Below are 27,646 nucleotides of genomic sequence, written 5' to 3' on the forward strand. Positions count from 1 at the left end.
CATTAATTGTCTCTAACTAGCTGTCATCCCATGCACTAAGAGTTTCACCCAATTGTATTGAGAAATATTGTTGGACTAACATTTCATTCCAGAAGTAATAGAAGAAAAGCACTCATTTTATAACATGTCCAACCAGGCATGTAGGCAGGTTTTGGTATTTCGGTGGCACTCAAAAAAAACCTCGGACCTCCCATTCCCCAGCATGCTTGCTTGCTCCGGTCGGGCGCTCAGACGAGATCGCCGGCTCATCTCAGGGCGAGTTCGACATCTCGTTCGGAGCCCGGGAAGAAGACGAGTTATCGAGTGCAGCATCGGAGAGCGGGCTCGTCCAGTCGGACACAGAGGCTTCAACTGGGCTTCCTCCTTCGGGAGTGGTCGCCCAGTCCCAGGCCGACGCAGAAATGACGGACATGCTTTCCCGGGCGTCCGCGAGCGTCGGGCTTGAGTGGAACCCTCCACTCTCCTCTGAACCCTCGCGGCTCGACGATTGGTTCCTGGGCTCGGGGCACCGCCCACGGCTGCGTTAGCACATCAACTGCCTAGAGTTGTTGGCAGTACTGCTCGCCCTGCGGAGGTTTCGGCTGTTGATCCAGGGCAAGCACGTGTTGGTCCGGACGGACAACACAGCATCGGTAGCATACATCAACTGCCAAAGCGGTCTACGCTCGCATTGCATGTCACAACTCGCCTGCCGTCTCCTCCTCTGGAGTCAGCAGCACCTCAAGTCGCTACGAGCCACTCACATCCCGGGTGACCTCAACACCACAGCAGATGCACTGTCACGTCAGGTTACCCTCAGGGGAGAGTGGAAACTCCACCCTCAGGTGGTCCATCTGATTTAGAGTAAATTCGGTCGAGCACAGGTAGACCTGTTTGCTTCCCGGGAATCCTCTCACTGCTCGCTCTGGTACGCCCTGACCAAGGCACCCCTCAGTATAGATGTGCTGGCACACAGCTGGCCCCCTGGACTACACAAATACGCGTTTCCCCCAGGTCACAGGGGCGGCTGTCCCCCTCCACCCTGAAGGTGTATGTAGCTGCTATTTTGGTGCATCACGATGCAATAGATGGTAAGTATTTGGGGAAGCACGACTTGATCATCAGGTTCCTGAGAGGTGCTAGGAGGTTGAATCCCTCCAGACCGTGCCTCGTCCCCTCATGGGACCCCTCTGTAGTCCTTCGGGGTCTACAGGGAGCTCCCTTTGAGCCCTTGGAGTCAGCTGAGCTTAAGACTGCCCTCCTGAATGCGCTCACTTCCTTCAAAAGGATAGGGGACCTGCAGGCATTCTCTGTAAACGAATCGTGCGTGGAGTTCGTTCTGGGTTACTCTCACGTGATCCTGAGACCCTGGCCGGGCTATGTGCCCAAGGTTCCCATGACTCCTTTTAGGGATCAGGTGGTGAACCTGCAAGCGCTGCCCCAGGAGGAGGCAGACCCAGCCTTGGCGTTGCTGTGTCTGGTGCGAGCTTTACGCATCTATTTGGATCGCACGCAGAGCCTTAGAAGCTCCGAGCAGCTCTTTGTTTGTTTTGGTGGACAGTGGAAAGGAAGCGCTGTTTCCAAACAGAGGATCGCCCACTGGATCATCGACGCCATCACGATGGCATATCAGGCTCTTGCGCTAATGAGCCCCTGTACTGAGGTAGGTGCTCCACATGTGCTGGTTCCCCGAAGGCGACCCCATGTGATATCTTCCGTAAAATTGTTTCCCTGACGGCAAACTGCATCTTCCTTGGGCAGAGGCCCCTCTGCCCCCGGTCGCCATGCTTTGTAGAAACTCCTCCCCCTTTGGGTAGGACCTTCCGCAGGACCTCTCCACATGACATACTTCCGACAAGACTCGGTAAGACCATGTGACGTATCCCACTCAAAATCCCTCCCCCTTTTTGGGCGGGGTGTGGTCTCTGCGGTGTCTTCCCCTTGGGAGGGACACCCCCTGACACAGACACTTATGGCTCCCAGTCAGTTAACAAATTCGACTCTTTTTGGGGAGAAAAAAGAGGGAAAAGAGGCCTTGGCTGGGCTAGCCTGTCCCTATAGTTGGGCAGTCGACTTGTTCCTGATGGACCGTTCGACGCTCATAAGCTGGGGAAGGTTACGTGACAGCCTGGTGTGCTGGCTACGAGGCACACAGCAGTCTGCCCGTCACACACCGCCAGTTCACGCAACACAGTTCAGCTAGTTGTGGCGTTTTGTATAGGGACCCCTAGTGTCACTACATTGACACAACGTCGAGTGAGTGACAGACAGGGAACGTCCTGGTTACTTTCATAACCTCCATTCCCTGATGGAGGGAACGAGATGTTGTGTCCCTCTTGCCACAATGCTGAACTACCCGCTGAAATGGCCGGGACCTAGTCTCGGCTCCTCAGCACAAAACCTGAATGAGTGGTTGCATACCAGCTCCTTTTATACCCGTATGTCCGGGGGAGTGGCATGCAAATTCCACTCGCCAATTCTCATTGGCTTTTTTCAAAAAAGCAGAGGTGTTTGGGGCTCCCAAGAGTGACCCCTAGTGTCACTACATCGACACAACGTCTCGTTCCCTCCATCAGGGAACGGAGGTTACGAAAGCAACAAGGACGTTCTCAGTAATATTTTATAGTATACAAAATTGTGCTTGTGATGGGGTGGCGTGAGTGCCAAAAACCGACCTGTACTTACGCTTCTAATATTGACTCTAAAATAATTATTGATTTTGTCAAATTGAACACACAGGTTCGTATACACATCAATTACAAACCAAACAGTGTTTATATTATTATATTGAATTAAACAATACATTTGTCAATTTTATCATTAATACTATGTGTGCTGGATTACATCAGGTCAAATTTGCATTTGCATACAGTATGTATATATGCATATGTATATATTCATTTACTGTATGTACTGTATGTAGGTTTGTATGCTTTATATATTTTGTTTAAATATATTCCAGGTGGGTTTCCCAAGCTGAATCTTGATTCCTCTCAATGTTTCTTCCTCATCAACTTAAACAAATTTTAAGTAGATGAGGACGTTTTTCATAGCCACTGTCGCCTTTGGCTTGCAAGTCACTATTCTTTGCAAAGCTGATTGGAACAATGTGTATTGTGAAATGCGCTATACAATAAATGTATATTGTCTGTTTTGGTTTTGCAGCCTCCTCCTCATTCATTAGTGACAATATCCTGAGACCCTGTCCACAGTAATCTAAATTAATTATTTTGTTGACATTTCTAACCAGTGCTAAAATTATGTTGTTGATGTTGCAATTGTGTAGAGCTGTATTAAACTATCAACAAAAATATATCAGAAAACTTTTCCTCTTTCAGTGAACATGCAAATGTGGAGAAAGGCAATTAAATATGAATTATCTGTGTGTCAACAAGACTGTTTTGACTCACTGTAATTGTTGATTTTCCAGAATATTTTCCATATTTCAGCATAAGAGGTTTCACCATCTTTTTTTGGGCCACTATCTGTAGAACAGATCAAAATGTTTTAGGAATATTAAAAATGCCAAAATCATTAACAAAACTGAATTGAAATATAATACTTAAAACTAGATTTGCATTTTCTGGAGGAAAACAAATAACGCTTGCAAGGAAGCGTTAAAGTTTTGGGTAAACTTAGGCCATGTACACGTCCACACTAATATGCTTTCAGCTGAAAACGCATTGATTTTGCTGCGTTTACGACTCTCATCCACACTGGAATGGCGTTTTCCTCCATTGAAAAACAGAGACTTTAAAAAATGCTCTCCAGAACCACATAAGAACCACAAAGAGTTTTCAACCGAAAACATACAGTATATGTGTGGACTTGACCTTAGGTTTTAGGCTTTGGTTCTGCGTACATAATAAAAATGCTGCATCTGAACCGCTTTGCTGTTGTCATAGATGGTTATTGTAGCTATAGATAGTTAAAAAGATTTGAGAAAGAAAAAAACAATCACAACTTAGTACGCAAAGAAAAAAGAAAAAAGACGGCCAATTGCAATTCAGTATGCAAATATTATAATGACTTCATTGTGGTTGGTTACAAGGGAAACATAAAAGCAATGCAAATCAGTGAGAGATTTTCAAAACTTGATCTTAAATTTCACAAAAAGTTCTTAAAAACCAAAACTAGATAGCACACCAAAGGATGAAACTATTTATAAAACAAAGTATGGATGGAGTCTGTAAATTAAGAAGTTCAAGATGAATTCATTGCAGAGAATTTTGGTTAAAGAAAATGAAGAAAAAGAATAGAGAAATTTAAATAACTGATAAATAGTTGAAAGTTGTGTACTGTAGTATTTTAGCAATATTAAATGAAATTTACAGAAATGTTGACATTACCTGTCCAAGCGTGCATTCTACACCACCCAAGAAATCATCATCGCGAGTTCCAATACTGTGAGTTCCATGAATGTCGTAGACTTCAAAGCGCAGTTTCTGTACTTCCTCAAAGTAATAGTCCAGCATTAAGACTTTAGCGAAGACTGGATTCAGGTTACTCTTGATCACTTCAGTACGGTCCAACTAAATTACAGAAAGACAGATAAACAGTTACTCAATTACAAAAAAAAAAAACAAACCTATAAACATCATCGAACTCTGTGAAAAGGGCTTATTTCAACCCCACTACAAATGCGTGTACATGACATCACCACTTGTGGGCGGGACCCTAAGCTTTGTGGTATGCTACAATTCCAGCTGCTGAAAACAGAGAATATTGGTTCACTCCATAGGCATCTGGCTTCTCTTCATTACTCTCTTAATTCTCAACAGTCAGATTACCGTCTGTGCAGTTTATTTGTTACAGGATGAAGTCAAAGAACAGAAGACAGAGAGAAAGAAGGCCTCATGAGTCTGATTGTTGAACAGTTCCACATATGCAGCTGTGACGACCATGGCCTTTCTTTCATCCAAAACGCAATTGTTCTCATTTCTCATTCATCAGCTGTCTCTCTCTTCACCTCCCCCTGCTTTTCTATTGTTCAGTGGTGCATGTCAAAAAAAGAACAAATACAATCGTTTCTGAATTAATATTAAAAAAGGCAATTAGCTGTAGGGGTTAATGCATCATTATCTGAGATGTATTCTAAGATATTAGAGAAATCATTATGTTCAGAGATGCAATCTGAAAATTACAGTACAATAAGCATTGCAAGAGACAAACATTGGATCGTCTGTGCTTTGCTTTCAAATTAACCAAGCCAAGGCTGCAAGACAAAGAATAAAAGTTCATAAAAGAGAGAAGTCGATAATTGGTCTTAGTATTCAGCCCTTGCAAACCTATCTTTTGCCACTGCATATCTATAGAGCAACATCACGTTTTCGTTCACTGTGTGATTTATATTTCGAATTTACGCTGTATATGCATAGCCTACAAAACGCCTCTTATCTGATCTTGCCTAGTGTACCTTGCCTAGTCTAGCAAAGTTGAACTGTGGCTCTTTCACTTTCAAATCTGCCGTTTTTGATGATACACGCAAGAACAAATCTAGTTTGTGTGCTGTTTGGGGTGGTCAGTGCTTCTAGTGTGTGTTACTGGAGAAGTTGTTGCACATATTGTAAAATCACCAAATTTGAACAATGTTGGGTAAGTTAATTAAAGGTAATTCAATACAAATTATTAATTAATTCTCTAAAATTGTAATAAAATTACATTACTGATTACTTAATCGAAAACATTAGATTTGAAGTCGAGATTCCTCACGCAAACAAAACTAAACAGCTTCAGAAGACTTTAAAATTAAAGTCGGTTAGGGTTAGGAGTTTTTTTGTTGATTTAAAATTGTATTGGTTGGTTGATTCCTCTCAATTGTAGTAAAAGTATCGGAATGTGCTATGCATGTACATTTTCGATCAACAAAATTCAACAGGTGGATTTTGCCGCTATATATATATATACAGTATATAGAGGAGGGGGAGGACAGTTATTCCATCCATGTGCTACCTTGACGGCTTTTGCGTTCACTGTTGTGCACTGTCTCCGTGTTTATATCCACGTCTCCCGCTGAACGCGTTTAAATGTTCTCTACTATATGTAACAGCCTTTCAGTGGGCTCCCCTCAAGCCCTGACCCGGGACAAAATGTCTAGTTGTCACCCCTTATCGACGGCCCTGTATAATAATATGTATTTTAACGATGCACAAATTTCACGATACAATATGATGCATAGCCTCACGATACGATACGATACGATACGATACGAGCACCCATACATGTTTCACTCAAACTTATTCAAGTATTTGACATAAATGTCTTTTAAATCATAAATGACACAAAAGTGCCTGACTTTAGCAACAAAAAGCAGAGCTCTAAGTATTTTTAAAAGCACTGCATTTATTTTATTTGATTATTGAGAAAAACTAATATGAACTCAAAATTTTCGTGTTTTTCTTGAGAAAATAAGTTTGTATACACTCTAGTCATTTATATTTGTATATCACTTTTCACAGTACACATAGTTTCAAAGCAGCTTTACAGAAAATCATGCCTTGTTGTTTGAAATGAAGTGACTGTAGCAAGGAAAAAACTCCTTTCAATGTTATTTAGTGGTGAAAAAAAAACTTGAGAGGAACCTGACCTCTGGTTTTACGATATATGTACATAATCAATATTATTTAGTGGCTTAAGCAAAAATCTATCAGCACACGTACTTTTTTTTTTCATTTTGCATGTAAACTTTACCGCCATTATTACCGGCTTATAATATGTGCGCAAGTGTTGTTCTCAAAGCTGTTTACATTTTGAAGTCAAAAGCAGATAATTATAAGTCTCATGTAATCGCGGGTTTCTTACATTGTTTTTTTGTGTGTGTTTTTTTATAAGCTGTTTTTTGATAGTTGTGTCTCATAACTTATGAGCGTCTTGCTGTGCATGTCACGCTCAGTGTCGGCTGGGAGAGGCAGCTGTTAAACTTACTGCTGCTGTTTCTGCCTCACAAATCAACCGATTTGCGCGGTGATGTCGGGATAAATAAATGTTTGATGTACTGTAGCACCAGGACATGACACCGTTGTTTGGCAAATTCGACAAGCTGTACCGCTACAGTACAATCTACTTGCCGTTTGCCATCGATCTTCTCACCTATGTACTAGGGATGGGCGGATCGATCCTCAAGTATCGATCCTTCTGTTACTGCTGTTGTATCAAAAATATCAATCCTCACACAAAAATATCGCTTCTAACTTCTTTTTTTTAAACTAGGGATATTATTATTCTGTTACCATGAACATGAACAATAATCATAAGCTTCAAAGTGAAATAAAAAGGATTAGGCTATACAGGTGCATCTCAATAAATTAGAATGTCATGGAAAAGTTCATTTATTTTAGTAATTCAACTCAAATTGTGAAACTCGTGTATTAAATAAATTCAATGCACACAGACTGAAGTAGTTTAAGTCTTTGGTTCTTTTAATTGTGATGATTTTGGCTCACATTTAACAAAAACCCACCAATTCACTCTCTCAAAAAATTAGAATACATCATAAGACCAATAAAAAAAAACATTTTTAGTGAATTGTTGGCCTTCTGGAAAGTATGTTCATTTACTGTATATGTACTCAATACTTGGTAGGGGCTCCTTTTGCTTTAATTACTACCTCAATTCAGCATGGCATGGAGGTGATCAGTTTGTGGCACTGCTGAGGTGGTATAGAAGCCCAGGTTTCTTTGACAGTGGCCTTCAGCTCATTTGCATTTTTTGGTCTCTTGTTTCTCATTTTCCTCTTGACAATACCCCATAGATTCTCTATGGGGTTCAGGTCTGGTGAGTTTGCTGGCCAGTCAAGCACACCAACACCATGGTCATTTAACCAACTTTTGGTGCTTTTGGCAGTTTGGGCAGGTGCCAAATCCTGCTGGAAAATGAAATCAGCATCTTTTAAAAGCTGGTCAGCAGAAGGAAGCATGAAGTGCTCCAAAATTTCTTGGTAAACGGGTGCAGTGACTTTGGTTTTCAAAAAACACAATGGACCAACACCAGCAGATGACATTTCACCCCAAATCATCACAGACTGTGGAAACTTAACACTGGACTTCAAGCAACTTGGGCTATGAGCTTCTCCACCCTTCCTCCAGACTCTAGGACCTTGGTTTCCAAATGAAATACAAAACTTACTCTCATCTGAAAAGAGGACTTTGGAACACTGGGCAACAGTCCAGTTCTTCTTCTCCTTAGCCCAGGTAAGACGCCTCTGACGTTGTCTGTGGTTCAGGAGTGGCTTAACAAGAGGAATACGACAACTGTAGCCAAATTCCTTGACACGTCTTTGTGTGGTGGCTCTTGATGCCTTGACACCAGCCTCAGTCCATTCCTTGTGAAGTTCACCCAAATTCTTGGATCGATTTTGCTTGACAATCATAAGGCTGCGGTTCTCTCGGTTGGTTGTGCATCTTTTTCTTCCACACTTTTTCCTTCCACTCAACTTTCTGTTAACATGCTTGGATACAGCACTCTGTGAACAGCCAGCTTCTTTTGGCAATGAATGTTTGTGGCTTACCCTCCTTGTGAAGGGTGTCAATGATTGTCTTCTGGACAACTGTCAGATCAGCAGTCTTCCCCATGATTGTGTAGCCTAGTGAACCAAACTGAGAGACCATTTTGAAGGCTCAGGAAACTTTTGCAGTTGTTTTGAGTTGATTAGCTGATTGGCATGTCACCATATTCTAATTTTTTGAGATAGTGAATTGGTGGGTTTTTGTTAAATGTGAGCCAAAATCATCACAATTAAAAGAACCAAAGACTTAAACTACTACAGTCTGTGTGCACTGAATTTATTTAATACGCGAGTTTCACAATTTGAGTTGAATTACTGAAATAAATGAACTTTTCCACGACATTCTAATTTATTGAGATGCACCTGTATTAGCAAATACTTGTGCAGGATGGGAACTAATTCTTCTTCCGCTAATCTTAACATGCATGCTGAAAGACACAAGCAGACAAGCGCTTGTGCCGTCACAAAGCTCGTTCAAACAAAAGGGTTCAGTGCCTTGTAGAGGTAATGATAGAAAATCAGAGATACAGCTTCTGGAGTAAATTCACGCTAAAATAACAACATACAGTACTCTGCAAAAGTTTTAGGCACTTTTTTAGCAAAATTTTGCATAGTGAGGATGTCTTCAAAAATAATGCCATATATAGTTTTCATTTATCAATTAACGTCATACAAAGTCCAGTAAATATATTAAAAAAAAAAAAAGCTAAATCAATATTTGGTGTAACCACCTTTGCCTTTAAAACAGCACCAATTCTCCTATGTACACCTGGATACAACTTTTCTTGGTTGTTGGGAGATAGGATGTTCCAAGCTTCTTGGAGAATTCACCACAGTTCTTCTATCTATTTAGGCTTTCTCAATTGCTTCTGTCTCTTCTTGTAATCCCAGACTGACTCAATATTCAGTGGGGGGCTTTGTGAGGACCATGCCATCTGTTGCAGGGCTCCCTGTTCTTCTATTCTATTCTATTCTATTTGCAAAATAAATGTTTGGGAGTCTAAAATGTATATTTCCTACTTACACACTAAAGCTGAAAATATAAATAACCATCTTAAGACAAATGTTTTTGTGAAGCATCTTATGTGCCTAAGACTTTTGCACAGTACTGTATCTAAAGGTGACATTTCTTATAATGAGTTTGTGTGTAATTGTTGTTAATAAGTAATTAAACAAAATAGTTAACCATGGTTTTACAACAGTAATATTGTAGTAACCATGTTTTTAGGTTTTTTTTAGTTTTTTTTTTTGGACTGAAACCATGGCTTTACTACAGTAATATTGTAGAAGTAACCATGTTATGTTTTTTTTTTTTTTTTGGACTGAAATCGTGGCTATACTACAGTAATATTGTAGAAGTAACAAGTTTTTTATTTTTTTTTTATTTTTTTGGACTGAAACCATGGCTTTACTACAGTAATATTGTAGTAGTAACCATGTTTATTTTTTTGATTTATTTTTTGGACTGAAACCATGGCTTTACTACAGTAATATTGTAGAAGTAACCATGTTTTTTTGTTTTGTTTTTTTGTTTGTTTTTTTACTGAAATGATGGCTTTACTACAGTAATATTGTAGTAGTAACCATGGTTAATTGTGTGGTAACTATGCTGTAACTAAATACCATGGTTAAACTATATTACTGTAGTGAAACCATGGTTAATTTTTGTAAGGGTAAACAAAACAGAAGTCTAATAATTTTCTGTTTAGGCTCACAAATGTAAAAAATAAATAAATGAAGAATTATGACTAAAAATAATATTTTAAATTATCCATTTTATCCCAAGAAATCACCAAAAAAAATCAGTTTAAAGAAGTATTGTATTGGTATCGGTCTTGAAGATATAGGACTTGAAATTATTGGTATCGGATCGAAAAGAAAATAAGTGGTGTCACCCATCCCAACTATGCATTGTAAAGTGTGTTGCTCTGTTTTCCTGTGAGCACACAGCGCCGCCTCTCACGGGAGGACACTCTTCCGCAGCTCTCAGTATTGCACTGATTGGTCTGAATTACACTATAATGTGTTTGTTTATGTATCATACGATACATATGCTATTGTATAGTGAGTGTTGTATCATATGATACAATACGATACAATATTTTTTACACCCCTAATACTGTATATGCAGTATATAACTAAGTCAAAAGCATAGTGATAAACGACAGCTGCTTCTTGTTTCATTATTGTAAAAAAAGCTGAGCTACATATATATGTAAGGCTACTGAAAATGTAAAGTTAGTAATGTTGCTACTTTTAGTTAGTTAAACTGATATTGAAATGTGGTGGCAGAAGACTGGGTTGGCCTTAAGACCATCCATTGTGACACCAGTTTGTGAGTGGAAAAGGGATGGGGTGTCACTGCCTGGAGCTTTTCTAAAAAAGGTAATTTGTTACAGTCACATAAGTGGGGAAACGTAACTATTTACATGCAGCATGTGAGGTAATCAATCTTACTCTCACTGAATCAGATTAACAGTGTCAAACTTCCAATGTGTTTGTATAGCACATATCAAGCAATGAATGACCCTCCTCCATCAGCCCACATCTTACCAGAATCTGTCTCAGCAATTACATTCAACTTTACGAATAAAATATGCAGTCCTCCTATCTACTATGTACTATGTGTGCCCTTGAACTGAGTTGAACTCTAACACAAAGCACTCTTATAGCAAGTAGTCAAATCAATCTAAAGGAACTGGTATAAGGGTGAATCTTATGAAACCTGACCAGAAATGCCCAGGTTATATTTCACAAAAGAAAGAAATTATAAATTCTAATCATCTTAACAAAAATGAAACCCATTTAAGGACAATTAGGATTTTTCAGGATGACAATTCAGCACATTTTCCCTTAAATTCTCATAATCGTAATACAAAAAATCTAATTCTCATTATTAAAAAGTGAAAAATCAATATATGATTCAGATTTATACAACATGGGTGTATTTGTTGTAGTGGATTTTACATGTATGCAATAATAATAAATTAAATAAAAAAAGTAAAGTATTTACTTTAATACTGTGAACATTAATTGTGCTACAGTAATGAGAATCACCATTGAAAATAATGGCAAAATACAAACAAATAAAACTCAAAATTAAAATATTCGGACACTTTACGGTAATGAAATTTTGGAGGTGGGAGTTTGGGGGTGGAGGGAAGGTAATGTGCCAAATTGTCATGAAAATAATTTTCTTATTTTTGATTTTGATTTTTTTATAATCATTTATAATTTTATCATTATAATTTAAGATTAAATATTACCTGGACATGTTTTCGTGAGATTCACCTATAGAGGGAATGGAAAGATATTTTCGAGCACTAGATCACTACAAGGAGGTCAATAATGTAGCTGTTATCATGGGTTCTGCAGGAATATTGCAAATATTCCCGTTTAGGAGCATCTAAGATGTAGGCAATGATATTGAGAAACTATTACATGCAATAAACTCTAGACTGGATTGCTGTAGCAAATACTTTGCTGGCCGAATGATTTCTGAATCCCTATGGGTTCTAAACACTGCAACTTGAGTTTTGTTATCACTCCAAACACCCGATTGCCTCCCATAGCTCCTACAATCACATGGAAGCAGGCTTCTTATCAATTCCAAGTACATCTGCTGGTGGCAAACCATTTTCTATGGGCTGTTCCATAGAACATGGAATGGAATGGCCATACCTGATACAGAAATCAGAAATGCTCCAAATATTGAAGTCTAGGTTCTAAACTCTTCTGTTAAGCCATGCATTTGGCCAAGTCAACTCATATACACAGCTTAAATTGCACTCAAAGGTATAGAGCTAGACTGGATAACTATGACACAGAGGGGCGAATCACTAAAGAGTGACTCTTTTGTGCTCAGTATTGCAGCATAAAAATCTGCATCTAATTCACTAACCATCCGCAATCCATTACAAACAGAGGCAATCAGCTCTGAAAGTCATTGTCATTCTTTTTAGCATGAACACACCTATTTTCTATATAACTTCAGCATGATCACATGGGAAATCGGCAGATTGTTATTGAATGTTCCAGTACCCTGACATCAATCCCATTCTGCCTAGTTCCTTCATTTCCCATCAAATATTTTGCTAACATATAGTAGTAATGACTTTGTTCATTTCTTTTCTGATAAAATCGAAATCATCAGAAACAAAATTGGAATTACGCATCCATCCGCCACAGCACCCCAGAACACTAGAATTATTCCCTACGAGCAACTTCAATCCTTCGCTGTTTTAGGTCAGGTTAGCTAACCCCAGAAGACTAGAATTATTCCCTACGAGCAACTTCAATCCTTCGCCTTAGGTCAGGTTAGCTAACAAAATTTATCAAAACATCAAAATCAACAACATGAATGTTAGACCCAATACAGACTAAACACTTAAAAGAGGTGTTTCCTGTAATCTCAGAACCTCTTCTTAATATTATTAACTCATTATCCTTAGGGCATGTCCCAAGAAACTGTAAACTGGGAGTTATCAAACCGCTTATAAAGAAACTTCAGCTTGATCCAGGAGAATTGGCTAGTTATAGACCGATTTCAAATCTCTCATTTATGTCGAAAATGCTAGAAAATGTAGTGTCCTCCCAACTATGTTCATTTTTACAGAGAAATGGTATATATTAAGCATTTCAGTCAGGATTTAGGCCCCATCACTGTACAGAGACTGGACTAATCAGAGTTACAAATGACTTGCTCTTATCATCTGATCACGGCTGCATTTCTCTTCTAGTGCTCTTAGATCTTAGTGCTGCATTTGACACCATAGACTAGGGGTCAGCAACCTTTTTGACATGGAGTGGCATTTTTTATTTTCCTAGTTAATGGCTGTGCTAATGAACAAAAGTGAATGGCATCTACGCTAAGTTTATTATATTTCTTTCCCTGTCTAAACCTCGGGATTATATCCTGAGGTTACCAGAGCCTACCAGATCCATCTCCGATCTTGCCTAATGTCTGACTCCCACTGTGTCGCTGAGTGATGATGACCAACTGCAGCATGTGCCAGCCAGGGCGATAAAACTGTGCAGACAGCAGGTGTAAATTAACTTTCACAATTCATTCTTATGGACCTCCCTAAGAGTTTTAGTGAATTGGGATAATGATTTTGTCATCCCTCCAGTCACTTGTATTTACTCAAGTCAACAGGTGAGATGAGGTTACACGCTGCGTACCTTTGAATGAATTTCTCGTCTGAGGTTTTATCCCTTGCCACTGTTTGCTCACTGATGGTTTAGACTTATCACCATATTAAGCTTCATGCAGGAAAATTCCATTACAGTGCACTGAATAAATAAATCTGAACAAAACCGAAATTCGGCAGAATTGGCACAATGAAAGAAGCTCTCAAATATAGAGGGTAGGACCAATGCACACATTGTGAAAGAAAAGACTTTTGAGGCTAAGACAATATCTCATAGTCAATATGGAAAATATTACAGTGAGTTATACCAAGCAGTAAAGGGGCTGCTAAATGAGCCAATATGTGTCTCTTTGCCATCTGCCAAGGCTGTTTTAAGATACTGGGCTTGTTTGAGTAGTGTAAGAGCAGCAGTGACAGGAATAAGCTGATGTTTGTAGCCTAAGGGTATTGTAGAGAGATTACATGCTGCAAGTTCATGAGGATCTCAGTGCCAATAGAATATTAGGTTATATTTACACATACTATGTAACATTCACCTTGAGAGAGAGAGAGGGAAAGAAAGGGAGACAGAGAGTTATGAGCAGCCTTATCTCCCACTTACTTAAGCTCATGATTTGCATGACTATGTATGTGACGGTATACAATTTTCACATCACGATAATTGCTGAAGCATTTATCACGATATATAGTATTATCACGATATTGAATTACATGACAAATACTAACTACTCTTCAGCCACTTGAAAGAATGCTTCACATTATCTGCAAATGGCAACAACAGTTCACTTTTTTGTCATCTTAATGGTCACTTAGCTAGTCGTCTCTTAAAGTATTGTCTCTCAGTTTTCAAAAACAGTTTGGACAAATGAGCAGAACTATCACAACTTACCTTTATCTCGCTGAATTGCATGGGCTAATTTTCCAACAGATGCGCATGAACATGTTTGATTTGTTTACATCAGAGTGCACATGTGTCATTCATGCCGCATACATGCAGTGTTGTGGATCTTGATTTATTGAAGGAAAAAACTACTGTGCGATCAGAAAAATCTAAACAATTTGGCTAAAAGGTTATCTGGAATTATTTACAGTATTTTGAAGTGCCCACGATAACAATATCGTGCATGGTTATTACCGTGATATACCGTATTACCGAATACCATCACATGCCTATGCATAACAATGGTACTTCCCCATTGTGCTGCATGAGCAGATAGTAGTTCCTAATGTTTCAAGAACAACAGAGCAGCAAACAATACTGTAGATGGATGCAAATTGGATGCAAAAATCCATACCATCACAGTCAATTGCAACATAGTCTCATGACAACTTGTAATAATTCATAAGAGATGGCAGAATCATAATATATTGTACAACTTGGCTCGTACAAAAAGGTAAAATTTTTATTTCCATATACCAACCAGTCAACAATCAGAATTTCAAATTGTTATGATACAGCCATCAAATTTAGCCTCTTATTTAACACTTTTATTTAAGAAAGGAAATGTCAGTGCACAAATTTGGTTACTCATTCAATACCTATTTATGCAATACAAATGACTGATGTGTGTCAATAACTGTAATATGCTTCTCTTGTCTCGTTCCAAACTCTGATGTTTTCTTTCTTCAGTGCTACAGAAAAGTTATTTTTCAAATTAAAATCATACAGTAGTTTAGGTTATGGATTTAGGGTTAGACTTTATGGTTTGGGTTAAATTAGAAAGAAAATTAACAAAGTTCATTGGTTTGTTTTTCTGTGGGAGAAAAAATCTAACGTTTTTGTACGAGCCAACTTGAACGATTTCTTCTGATTTTGCCATCTTATACTATTATTACAACTTATTATTAGAAAAGAATATCATAGGTGGGCTCTATTGACTTGGGATAGTAAGTAACTACCTAGCAACCAAACAGATCATCACCTTAGCAACCACCTAGTAACACTCTAACAAGCACCTGCAATACCCTCGCTGGCACATATAGTAGCAATGCCATATAACCACTCAGAACACAATTTCAGCCATACAGCAATGTCTAGGAATCTTTTTCCATGCAATAAAAGTGAATAGTGACTAAGGCTAACATTCTAATGTCTCCTTTTGTGTTTTACAGAAGAAAGAAAGCCATACAGTTTTGGAACAACATGAGGATGCGATAACGATGAAATTCTCATTTCTGAGTGAACATGCTATCTAATTCCATATCAGTCTTTTTGTGCTGTGGACTGCTTTTGGAAGATCTACAATTCAGATATTTGATAGGCTTTTAACAAACAGCTTGATGTTTGATCATAAGCATCCCATTATTTCAAAGCCTAATGTGTTCAGAAGACATCTTTGTTAAAAGGGCAAGGGCTGGCATATCTGTTGCTTTGAATGTTCAACGATTGTAGAGCAGAACTCGCTCAGAGCGTCTCACGCTGTGAAGATTCATACCATCACTTTTTTTATGAGGACATTAAAGCTTAACCTTTTACATCTTATTCTGGTTGTTCTGAAAATATGATCATGGATCAATGTAACGTGCTACATACAGTATAATCAAGAAATCATGGGATCTGATGGGGATAACATTGGGAATTGGAATGGAATGGTATATGTTTCATAATGTTCCAGCAATGTGAAACGGGCTAGCTTATAATTGTTTTGTCTCCTTTAAGCAAAATGAGTCTATTTTGCAAGATATGCATGCCAGGATCACTGAATTTGCTTGGCAGGCATGTGAAACTGTAGACTAATACTGTAGCAATGACAGGAAACAGAACTGCATATACATTTTGCACTGACTTTGGCACAGAATGTTTCTAAAATTAGGCAAATGTGGTGATAAATTGGATGATTTTCTTAGCCAGTTCCAGTGAAATGCAACCTGGTATGTCAGGGTCATAAAAGTTGACAAAAAAGATTGGAATCATAAATTATATAAAAACAACTTCTCTTTGGCTGCACTGACAGTCTAAAAACATGCAAATGATATATTCAATCAGAATGACCTGTATCTATATTTTCTCTATGCTGCTTACAGTATAGTTAAAACCATATTGGCACCTCTAATAAGGCTGCGTGAAATCTCAGCAGGCATTTCTCTACACTTTGATTAATTTGTCTCCCCATGTTGAACGTAAGCTTGAGAGAAACTTTATTTTGTCAGTCTGTGGAGATGGTTAACAAATGGTTGACAAATATAGATCTACTCTGTGCACACGGAGGATTACATAGGTAAACCTGCCATTATCTTTGTTGCAGTACAGAAGACATCCCTAGACAGTGTGAAAACAGAATAAAAATTTCTGCAATGCTGCATCATGTCACAGACAATCAGTATTGTATATTTACAATTTTAAATACCACTTTCTATATATAATGATGTTACATAACTTAAAGGAATGTTCTGGGTTCAATAAAAGTTATGCTCAAATAACAGCATTTGTGGCATAATGTTGATTTCCACCATAAAAATAATAATAATAATCATTTTAAATCGTCCCTCCTTTATTTAAAATAAAATAAAATAAATTGTAGTTCCAGTAAGGCACTTACAAGGCCAGTCCATAAATGCTAAAATACACATTGTTTTAATAGCATAGCCACAAGATGAAAAGATTATACATGTTAGCATGATTTTAGTGTTATAAAATTGCTACTAACCTTATCTGAATAAAGTTATACCCAATACAGGGTTGTAATTGTTGTAATACAGTTGTAATATTGGATATAAATTTGCACAGATAAGGTTAGTAAGCGATTTTATCACACTAAAATCGTGTTTACATGTATAAGGTTTATGTCGTATGGCTATACTTTTTAAATTAGGCCTATGTGTATTTTAGCATTTATGGACTGGCCCTATTTACTTTCATTGTTAGCGCCTTACTGTAATATCTTTTATTTTTAATAAACGAGGGGAGAGTCGAAATTATTTTTTGTTGTAATCACAATTATGCCATAAATTCTATTGATTGAGCTTAACTTGTGTTGAGCCCATAATATTCAAGAAAAGTTATAACTAACCATTCAGACTGTAAAAACAGAGGGAATTCAACTATAACATGGCAAATAGAATTACCCTAATAGCAGAAAAAATTAGCAAAACATGTAATTGATTTTTATTTTTATTTTTTATCATTCATTTGTTTTCTGTTCTAGCAAATATTTACTCAATGTCTTTTCAGCACTGTTGGCATTGTGACAAAACGGCTGCTCAACCAGTCATTCACCAGCACTCCCATCAGCAAATCCACTACAAACACTCCACATCATCCAACTAATCATGTTCACTATAATGCATCGCAAACCATCAGTTTTTAAACAACTTGTTGGCGCAGTCAGACTTAATTATCATCGCACAGTGTGAAGAGAATACATTTAGCTTTATGATTGTCTTATCCACACTGATCAGAACGCTTGGGGCAGAGCATAACAATTCTTTCTACACTACTCATCTTCGTTTGCTACTGCTTTCAATGTGTGTTTCAAATAGCTTTAAATCAAGAGAAGGACTGAAATGTGTTATGCAGAAGACTTGCAAAGGAAAAAGTCACTGCAGAGAGCCAATTACTTTAAAATGGACAAAGATGAAGCACCCATGTCATCGTCAGCTATTCTTCTTAATACAGACCTGTTTTTTTGTTTGTTTGTTTTTTTCAGCACATGGAAATGTCCAACAAAATCAATTCTTTCAAGAGACACAACTCATGTTGATGGTCAAACAATTCTTGGCAAACCATGCCAGTGATGAGTGTTCACAACAATATCTCACTGTCCTATGAGGCCCCACCTTAAAATTGAATCTTTTCAAAAGACAATGAATGTCTTTTAAATAGATGTAGGAAATAAAACACCAATTAGAATTCAGTATGCAAATATTATGATGATGTCATGATGATTTAACGATGACTTTCGATTAGATTTTAAATGGCAACATTCTAACAATGTAAATCCATGAGAAATTTCAATTTTAAAGGAGTATTCCATGTTCAATACAAAGATTATAATTATTTTTTAAGCTTAATCTACAGCAATTATTATAAAACATAATTAGATAACCACAGAAAATAATTTTGACTCATACCTCATTTAATTTAAAAATCACTATTACAGTAAGGCGCTTACAAATGGAAGTACAGTGTTTAATATACAGAGTTTTAAAAGTATAGCCACAAAATGTAAACATTATACATTATACATTTCAAAAGCTAAAATTATCTAAAGTTTGACTTAAATCTGTACATTAAGCAGTTGAGCAGCTGAAGCTGAAGTTAAGTTGATGAATCAGGCAGTGATGATTCATGTAAAGTGTCTGCAACAATACGTGCATGATTTCTTATATTTTCATTTTACTGCGTTATCTGGCCCCTCTTTAAAGCTGAATCTTTGAAAGACAAACAATGCTGTAGCCATTCTGCCGCAGTTGAACTGCAGTGGCATCTCTCACTTTGTTCGCTGTGATGTTGAACGTGACACAGCTGTTGGAATAATGGAGCCAGGATTAAGATTTCATCCTTCAGCCTGACTCATTGATGCAGACAGCTTCGCAGCTTTGCCGAGCTGTCTTCAGAACCACCGCTGTGGCTCCAGATAATTTTTTTTTTCTTACATTGACTGCTTTGATACAGAGGGAAAAAAAACAGCGTGGTCGCTCTCTCTGCTTCAAACTCAATCCCAAAAGTGCCCACTCCCCCCTCACTAATACATTGAACAGTCCAGTCAACCTTCAGTCAAGCCCTGCCATCAGAATGTCAACTGAAGACATTGTGCAAAACTATAACAATCCAACATTTTCTAACCAAAGACTGCCTTGGCCTTTAACAAAGCCTCTTAATTTTAAATCATTAAGAGGCTTTTAGAAAGAAACAATGGCTGATGTTGCGGAACTACTCATTTGAAATTCAAAAATGTAATGTACATTTATTTATAATTATTTATAGGCCGATTTATAGTCCAGGCCATTTAATTGACCAATGGTTGGCCATTTGAGATTATCAGCCTTTCCATCATGAGCAGATAACTGTGCCCGATTGGCCGATTAACAGAACTGGTCATTCCTAAACATAGAAAAATGCATTTGAACCAAAAATGTATATGTGGACATGGCCCTAGTGTTATTTCCTAAATCTACAATATGTATTTTTCTCTAATATTTTTTAGAGCATTTTAAAAAAAATAAGGGGGAGGGGGGGGGGGGAGCAGCTCTATTAAAAAAATGGCATACTAGTACAATTAAAATAAATTTTATTCACTTTCATTGTAAGGACCAACAGAGCTGAGATATTCTTATAAAATCTTCATTTGTGTTCTGCAGAAGAAAGAAAGTCATTCACATCTGGGATGGAATGAGAGGGAGTAAATGATGAGAGAATTTTCATTTTTGGGTGAACTATCGCTTTAATTCAGTTGTGTTGGGACTACATGAATAATATTTGTTGCATCAATGTATTGCTGAAATGCTTTGCATGGGACTAATTTGAGGTAGTATGTTTTGAATTTAAGTGTTATTTTAATGTATTTCTGTGTTAAATGAAACAAGTAGGAGACTTGTAAGGGTTTAATGTTCTGTTATGTTAGGATTTAGAGGAGTTTCTGTCATGTTGGATTTTTTTGTAGGTTCCCATTGTGGAGAAGAGTGGAGCTAATGGTTAGGTCGAGGATTGGAATATTGCTCCCTACATGAAGAGTGAATTGCTTTAAACATGAAGCAATTACTGAGAGATCATCAATATAATGATTGCTTGGGGATAAGAAAACCCTCAGATGCACCACACTTGTCAAACAGTACAAAAAGATATATGTAAAATGCTAAGGTATATTGTTGCAGTGTATTGTTGCTAACTAATAACAACATGCAAGGTTCTATGGAGATATTTGGACAGGCCACATTTAATTAAACTTAACTCAATTCATTTAGGTTTTTGCTACACAAAGCATTTGAGTGGAGCCTTATTTTTAATTTCATATTAAGGAAACTCGTTTTCATTGTGTGTAGCCAATGTCCACAATTGAATTATGTTGAACCAAACAAAATGTCCAATGTTGAGTAAATATTGTGTAATATAAGTGTTTTGTTTACATTGAAGGAGTAGTTCAAACAAAATTGATCGTAAATCAAAAATTGATAGTAGTATTAGTAGTAGTAATAGTATTACAGTGAATATTACATAACTTTATAGTGGTGATATACAGTATTTCTGTCATACTTTTTTCCTATAAATGTACTTTTTGACTGAGCTTTTATTTTTAAGTTTTAGTGTGTTGTTTTGACCAAGGAGCTCTGAAGTTATGACCGCAGCTTCCCACTCTGGAAAAGCCAGTCACTACGTGACTCAAAGTGATTATTAAACTGCTAAAGGCTGCTATTTAATTAAATAAGTATGTACTCTGTATGTGCTCATGCTACAACGTGAATTTGCACTCTGTTTACTGTCATCTGCTACAAACAGAGAGTGAGATGCTCATGATGGTGTATTCCCTGTATGAGCCTTGGAGGAGCTTTAACAGGTATGAGCAGCTGTCTCCACACATTCACAAGAATTACATGTAAACTATATATTTATCTCCTTAAATCGCAGCTTTTGCGGTTAAATAATCTCACTAGGACATAACGTGATTTTAATTTGTGGGCTGAATGATTACATAATGACATTTGCACGCCAGATTGTATCGGTTTTTGGTATGGGATCATTTTTACGAGTACCAGTACCAGAACATGTGCACAGTATCAGATTCGATACCAATACCAGTATCGGAATCGGGACATCCCTATATAGTACAGTGTTTTTTTTTTTTTTTTACCAATAGAGTGCAAATCAATGGGAATCAAAATATACAAAACCCAAAAAGCACATAAAGGTAGCATAGAAGTAGTCCGTATGTTTCGAGTGGTATATTCCATGTCTTCTGAAGTGATTTTGATCTGTTTCTCACCCAAAGCGATTGTATTGCTTCAGAGAATGTGTAATATACCACTCAAATTGATTACTTTTACCTTTATGCTACCTATATATTATTACACCTTATATGCCTTTTAGAGTTTGAAAGTTTTGACCCCCATTGACTTGCATTGTATGGAAAAAAACACATCATACATACTTAAAAATATCTTTGTTAGTGTTCCACAGAAGAAAGAGAGTCATAATATTAGAATTATCATTATCTAAAGAACTATCATTTTGGGGGAAAATATTCCTTTAAATTGATTTACATATATCACGATTACAGTATATCAGCCATTGGCCACCTTGCTCTCTAGATATGTGCGTCAGTATCGGCCATTAAAAAAAACCATATCGGTCGACCACTATTTATAATTGAATCAGTAATATTGTAAAATTAATCCACCCATAGTGCAGAAAATGACAGCATTGTCATCATAAACATGCCTTTGAATTAGAGAAAATAACAAGCTCTGATCAAAAAGGAAAGATGAAAACTCACTTCTGTCCACTGGCCTTGATTTTGTACCATAAGAATGACGCAGGGGTCAGACTTGTTGAGCGTGTCTCGGTCCAACAGGGACTTACAGGACACACGCAGCTCCACCTTGGAAACACAAGCAGCAGGTCCTCCGATGCCTGCCACCGGGGATGTCGCTTCCTGTGAGTCACTCATCCTGACAGGGTGTGGAGTGCAGAGGACCAGCCGGAGACGAGAGACAAAGGTGTCAAAGCAAAGATGAAATCGTGGTGATCTTGAGTAGCTTCAGTTTGATTGAAGCAGTATTCACCCATGCAGGGAGTCTAGCTTTTAATGCAACCTTTAATTGTAATTATTGTAATGTCTTTGCAAAGGTGTCTGTGCCAGTCCAATTTAAAGCTCTTTACAGATTGACATATCTGATGTCTGATTCACTCTAGCAGAGAAACGGCTGCTGGGAGTGGTTCCGATTGAAAGGAATCAATTGGGATGTTGTAAAGAAGAAACATCCATTAGTATTTCAACATGATGGAGAAAACCCCAGATGATATCTTCAGCCTTTTCCACCAAGAAGCCCTAGTAAAAAATAACTGTGTGTGAGAAACACAAATTTCACAGGAAGTACATTGTAATGATTTACTTTCACTTTTATTGCATTAATGGATGAAAGCATTTTGAAACCACATTATCACTGCAGAAAAAAGATGGCTATCATATATTCTAAATTCTTTACTGAAGTAAGGTAATGATGGAATTACAATAGGTTTATAAATACTTGCAGACAAAATCCATGCATGTGTTGAACTTAATATGATATGCAAAAAGGGCATTAACCAAAAGGGATTAAGGTCCTGCAGGAAGAGAAGCCAAGAGCAGGGCCGTAACCACAATATACATTGAGGGGGACAAGTCCCCTCCAATAATCAGATATGGCCAGATTGTCCCCACCAATAATTTATATCCTTGTTGCTTTTCTGCTGCAGTCCATTATGCACCACTGTCTAATTGTATTTAAGTTGTTGCAGGAATAACACAATGGTTTAAATGAAAAAGGTGTAATTTTTTAGCGTGCTCTGTAGTCTAACAACGCTCTTCAATGTCATTTGAAATAGCCAATCAAATCAATGAAGGCGGGACTCAAGTTTAAGAAGCTAAACAGGAACCTCATGGATTATTTATATTCCAGCGACGCGCATCAGCAAGCAGTTCAGGTTAAGAGTGTTAGTGTCATGTAAAATGTAATTATCTAACTAAACATGCAATATTTGACCACTGTTTTATGATTGAAATGTTGTATCGACCAACAGTAATGTCCAAGGGTGCAAACTATATTCACCATTTGGCGAAATTCACCGTTTTTAATTTAAATATGTCAAACAATGTGTAATCTGTACAATGCAGACACAGTGTTTGTCTTGTACTGTGTGAACTTAAAACATATATATATATATATATATAAACCACAGTATATATATATATATATATATATATATATATATATATATATATATATATATATATATATATATCGAATTATGTAGATTATACGTTAGCTAGTCGCCCTGTACATTATCAAATCAACAAAATGTAAAGTCAGTGAATAGCTCTCATTCGCAAAGCGGAGAGTCCTTGTGCTTCAGCACCACAGATCATGGACAGCTCCTTTTTCATCTACTGTACATCCACTTTTCTCAACTCAATCAAGCCAATCCAGCATAGAGATTACTGTTATTTCAGGTTATTTATTTTGCGTTATACTAATGTCATCATCTCAAACCCCTTGTGTCTAAAATATTATTAATTTTTTAAAAAATTGGCAACAATTGTAACCAGTAGTTGAATATTGTACGGGAGAGGCAATCTGCATGATCAAATGTTAAACACTTGAAACAAAGGGGCCATTCACACTGTGGCACATTTAACAGAACACAAGTGTCTCGAGACGTGTTTTTATTGGTTGGACTACACTGAAATAAAATGGAAAGCAGCACTATTGAATATACTAAAACAGTACACTTAAAATCAACCTAATACATTTATGTTTGAGATGAGAACATAATTATATTGTGTAAAGTCCAAGTAAAATTCAACACAGTCATAAAAAAGTAATATAATTACATTGATATGAAATGATCAGATTGATTCAGACTTCTAACAGGTAGTGTTCACTCAACATGATTTTTACTGCTTTCTCAATTTATTTAATTAAATTGAGTTAATCCAACACAATTCTTTAGTATTTGGCCTCAACTTCATTTCATTGTGTACAATCCAACTATGTTTACTTCATCCAATTGTTTTGGGACTATGTGAAAAAGATTTGTTGCATCTAAGTACATTTCCCAGCATGCTCTGCATGAGACTGGATTGGGAGAGTAAATTTTGAAATTATGTGTTATTTTAATGTATTTCTACACAAAATGAAAGAAGTAGGAGACTTTTTAGTATTTAATGTTCTGTTATCATGGGATTTAGAGGAGTTTCTGTCATGGACGGACCAGGATGGTGGATATTTTTCAGAGGTTACCATTGTGGAGAAGAGTGAAGCTAATGGTTAGGTCGAGGATGGGTGATTTACAACAATGTAATTTGCTGAACAATATGTGTACCCTCAACAGCACCATCCTTGTCATACTGAACAAAAATATATATATAATATGCTAATATGTATTGTTGCTATCTAGCAGCAAACTGTGAAGTTGAGTGGAGTAATCTGGACAGATCTGATTTAAGTGTGATTAACTTAATTCCGTTGCGTTTATGCAACACAAAACATTTAAGTAGAGCCTACATTTTCATTTCATATTAAGGAAACTCATTTTCAATATGTGGAACCGATATCCATAATTGAATTATGTAAAACCAACGGAAAAAAAAAATCTGTGTACTTTTTTTAACTTGACACGGCGTCTAAAAAACGTGGCGCTCCTGAAATAACAGCGAGGTGTGGCGCAACGGTAAAACACCCTGGGTGGGTTGAACCAATAAGGATTAAATTAAGAAGAGTTTAGAGCTAATCAAAGATTTGTTGATCTAGGATTTTGTGTTGCACCACTTAAATTCAAAACACTGATTAACAGATCAGTGATTAAAATGATGGTTTAAATTTAACCATGATTATATTTAAACAAGGTTTAAAGTTTGGTGCAACAGAATTATTAGATAAACCTTGATTTAATCTCAGTTTAAGGTTAATCCTTATTGGTGCAACCCACCCCCTGTATACATCGGACGCGAGCGTTGTGCCAAAAACATCTCTTTCTCATGATTATCAATGATGCTGTCTGTACTGAAAGCGTCCATTGCGGTGCATAGCGCCGACCAACCCGATCTCATGAAAAGTTGTACATAATTTACGAGTTGGCTATTTCGTATGGTCTCGCACGATGTTGTTCGCATAAACTCGTACGACTTCATCAAGTGCAAATTCCCAGATGTCTAATGCGGAAGCGTGAGTTCCGCGCACCAGGTGTTAAGGACATACTTATTAATATTATGCCCTTACCCAAACCCCTTATCTAAACTTAACCAATCAGTAGAGTTTGTAAACATGATAGGAAGCTGTTGTGTGTGACAGAAGCAAGCAACTGTCGCATATTAGATGGAAACGATGTCCAGCGATGTCACTGGCTGTAGTGAAAGTCGTAGGAGTTCAAACGAGTGCAGTCGCACGGTATCATACGAATTAGCCAAATTTAGAAAAGTCGTACGAATCCTGACGATTTCGCCATGAGAGTGTGTTAGCGTCAGCTCTATGGCTGACGCGCTGCAGAGCTACTCCAGCCGCTTTATTATCCCATCCATCTGTAATAAAATGATTCCACTTACTAAATATCAAACATGTCAATCAATCTGCCATGCATTTTGACTCGTTAACTATTTTAATCGGTTCTGACTATTAGAGCCAACTCGAGATGTTTTTGGTGGTCTACTAATTTAAATACTTCTTGTTTAAAACAGGCTTTTAGCAGCAATTACTATAATAATTCTACAATAAGTAAATGTTTATACCGATGGATTTAAATAAAGCATGATGCAGGTTATTCGCCCATTTGATGGTTGAGAAGTCTACTCGAGCTCACAGCTGATTGGTCCGTGCTGTCCGCGCGTCATTTAGAATCGTTCTGGTGTAACGAGGGTGAAAGGAGTCAGTACATCGCATGTTTACCTAGAAAAACAACGCAGATGGATGCAAAAAAAAAAAAAAAAAAACGCGTTTAGAAGCCGTTCACACCGAACGCGTCCTTGCGCTTAAAAACTTTAGACGCAGCTTCGCGAATAGAGCAGAACGAAGATGTCTCGAGGAGAGTTTTTAACATTTGAAGCACATTTTTTTAACTTGACACCGCGTCTAAAAAACGTGCTGCTCCAGAGCGAGACGCTCAAAGACGTCAAAGACGTATATAGCTCATATAGCACATGTTTACCTTACGTGCTTAAATGAAAGCGCAGATACTGACGCTTTTACATGGTTAAATAGTAGCTATTAAGTTAGTAAACTGGAAGACGTCAAACTTTTCTTTCTTTTTTATTTTTTTATCTTTTTACGCAAAAAAAATCCGTTAATTTATATTGACAATACATAATGAAGGGCAATAGTAGAGTACGTTCAAATAGTGCGAAAAGGCGAATGTTAATACATTAATAGTATAATAGATTAGTGACTGCAATATCTGAACTGTGTTTTTGTGACTGTTCATTGTGTATGGATTATTGTTACTATTGTAAAGCGTCATTGAGCTCTGGAAAGGCGCTATATAAATGAAACATATTGTTATTATTATTATTATTATTAACAAGAGTCAAGTTTAATTTAATGTACATGATCTCTCAGTGTCAGTACCACATGTTTGTCCAGCAATTATCCCACATATACTATTATTACTTACTATCAAACTTTATTAAGTGGCCCAAGTGTTGATTTTTGAATAGTGTTTATTTGTCTTCTACTTTCTGAAAAGACTATATCATTGGCAAGATATCACAAGTAATCACTCATATGTTTTGTCTAATGCTTTTATCAACAAGCTACCCACGTATGGAGAAACTGCATTAGATAGTAGGCAAATACCACTAAAACTTTCACCTTTCTTTATGACCAACAACAAACATGTAATCTAGCCCGTGTAAATAAGAGCGCGAGTTTCTTACCTGCTGTTGCTCTGCGCTCCACTGAATCTCCGTGTCTGTGGAAAGGGCTGAGACGTGCCCACCGCCGATGATGCTGCCGTTAGTTTGGCTTTGCCGTCATATTACGTTGAAGAGCAGCGCTGAAATTAATTTAAAGGAATAGTTCACCCTAAATTGATCATGCCATCCCAGATGTGTATAACTTTCTTTCTTCTGCAGAACACAAATTAAGATTTTAAGAAGAATATCTCAGCTCTGTAGGTCCATACAAAGCCAGAACTTTAAAGTTCCAAAAGCACATAAAGGCAGCATAAAAGTAATCCATTCGACTCCAGTGGTTTAATCCATGTCTTCTGAAGTGATATGATAGGTGTGGGTGAGAAACAGATCAATATTTAAATCCTTTTTTTACTATAAATCTCCACTTTCACTTTCACATTCTTCTTTTGTCTTTTGGCGATTCAGATTCTTCAACC

General features: G+C 37.4%; 1 protein-coding gene across 1 annotated transcript in view; it reads right to left on the minus strand.

Annotated features, from left to right (window-relative positions):
* The window catches only part of LOC127417151 (copine-7-like), an 88,715-nt gene extending 61,493 nt beyond the window's left edge, over nt 1-27,222 (minus strand). Inside the window, exons 1-4 of the mRNA XM_051657313.1 lie at nt 27,192-27,222; nt 22,062-22,616; nt 4,329-4,511; nt 3,390-3,464 (exon numbers count right to left, since the gene is read on the minus strand). Of these exons, the coding sequence (XP_051513273.1) occupies nt 3,390-3,464; nt 4,329-4,511; nt 22,062-22,235 (432 nt within the window). The 5' untranslated portion in view covers nt 22,236-22,616; nt 27,192-27,222. The remainder of the gene's footprint in view (nt 1-3,389; nt 3,465-4,328; nt 4,512-22,061; nt 22,617-27,191) is intronic.
* Nucleotides 27,223-27,646: the final 424 nt, after the last annotated feature.

Source organism: Myxocyprinus asiaticus, chromosome 1 (assembly GCF_019703515.2).
Source record: "Myxocyprinus asiaticus isolate MX2 ecotype Aquarium Trade chromosome 1, UBuf_Myxa_2, whole genome shotgun sequence".
In the NCBI taxonomy this organism is placed as follows: domain Eukaryota; kingdom Metazoa; phylum Chordata; class Actinopteri; order Cypriniformes; family Catostomidae; genus Myxocyprinus; species Myxocyprinus asiaticus.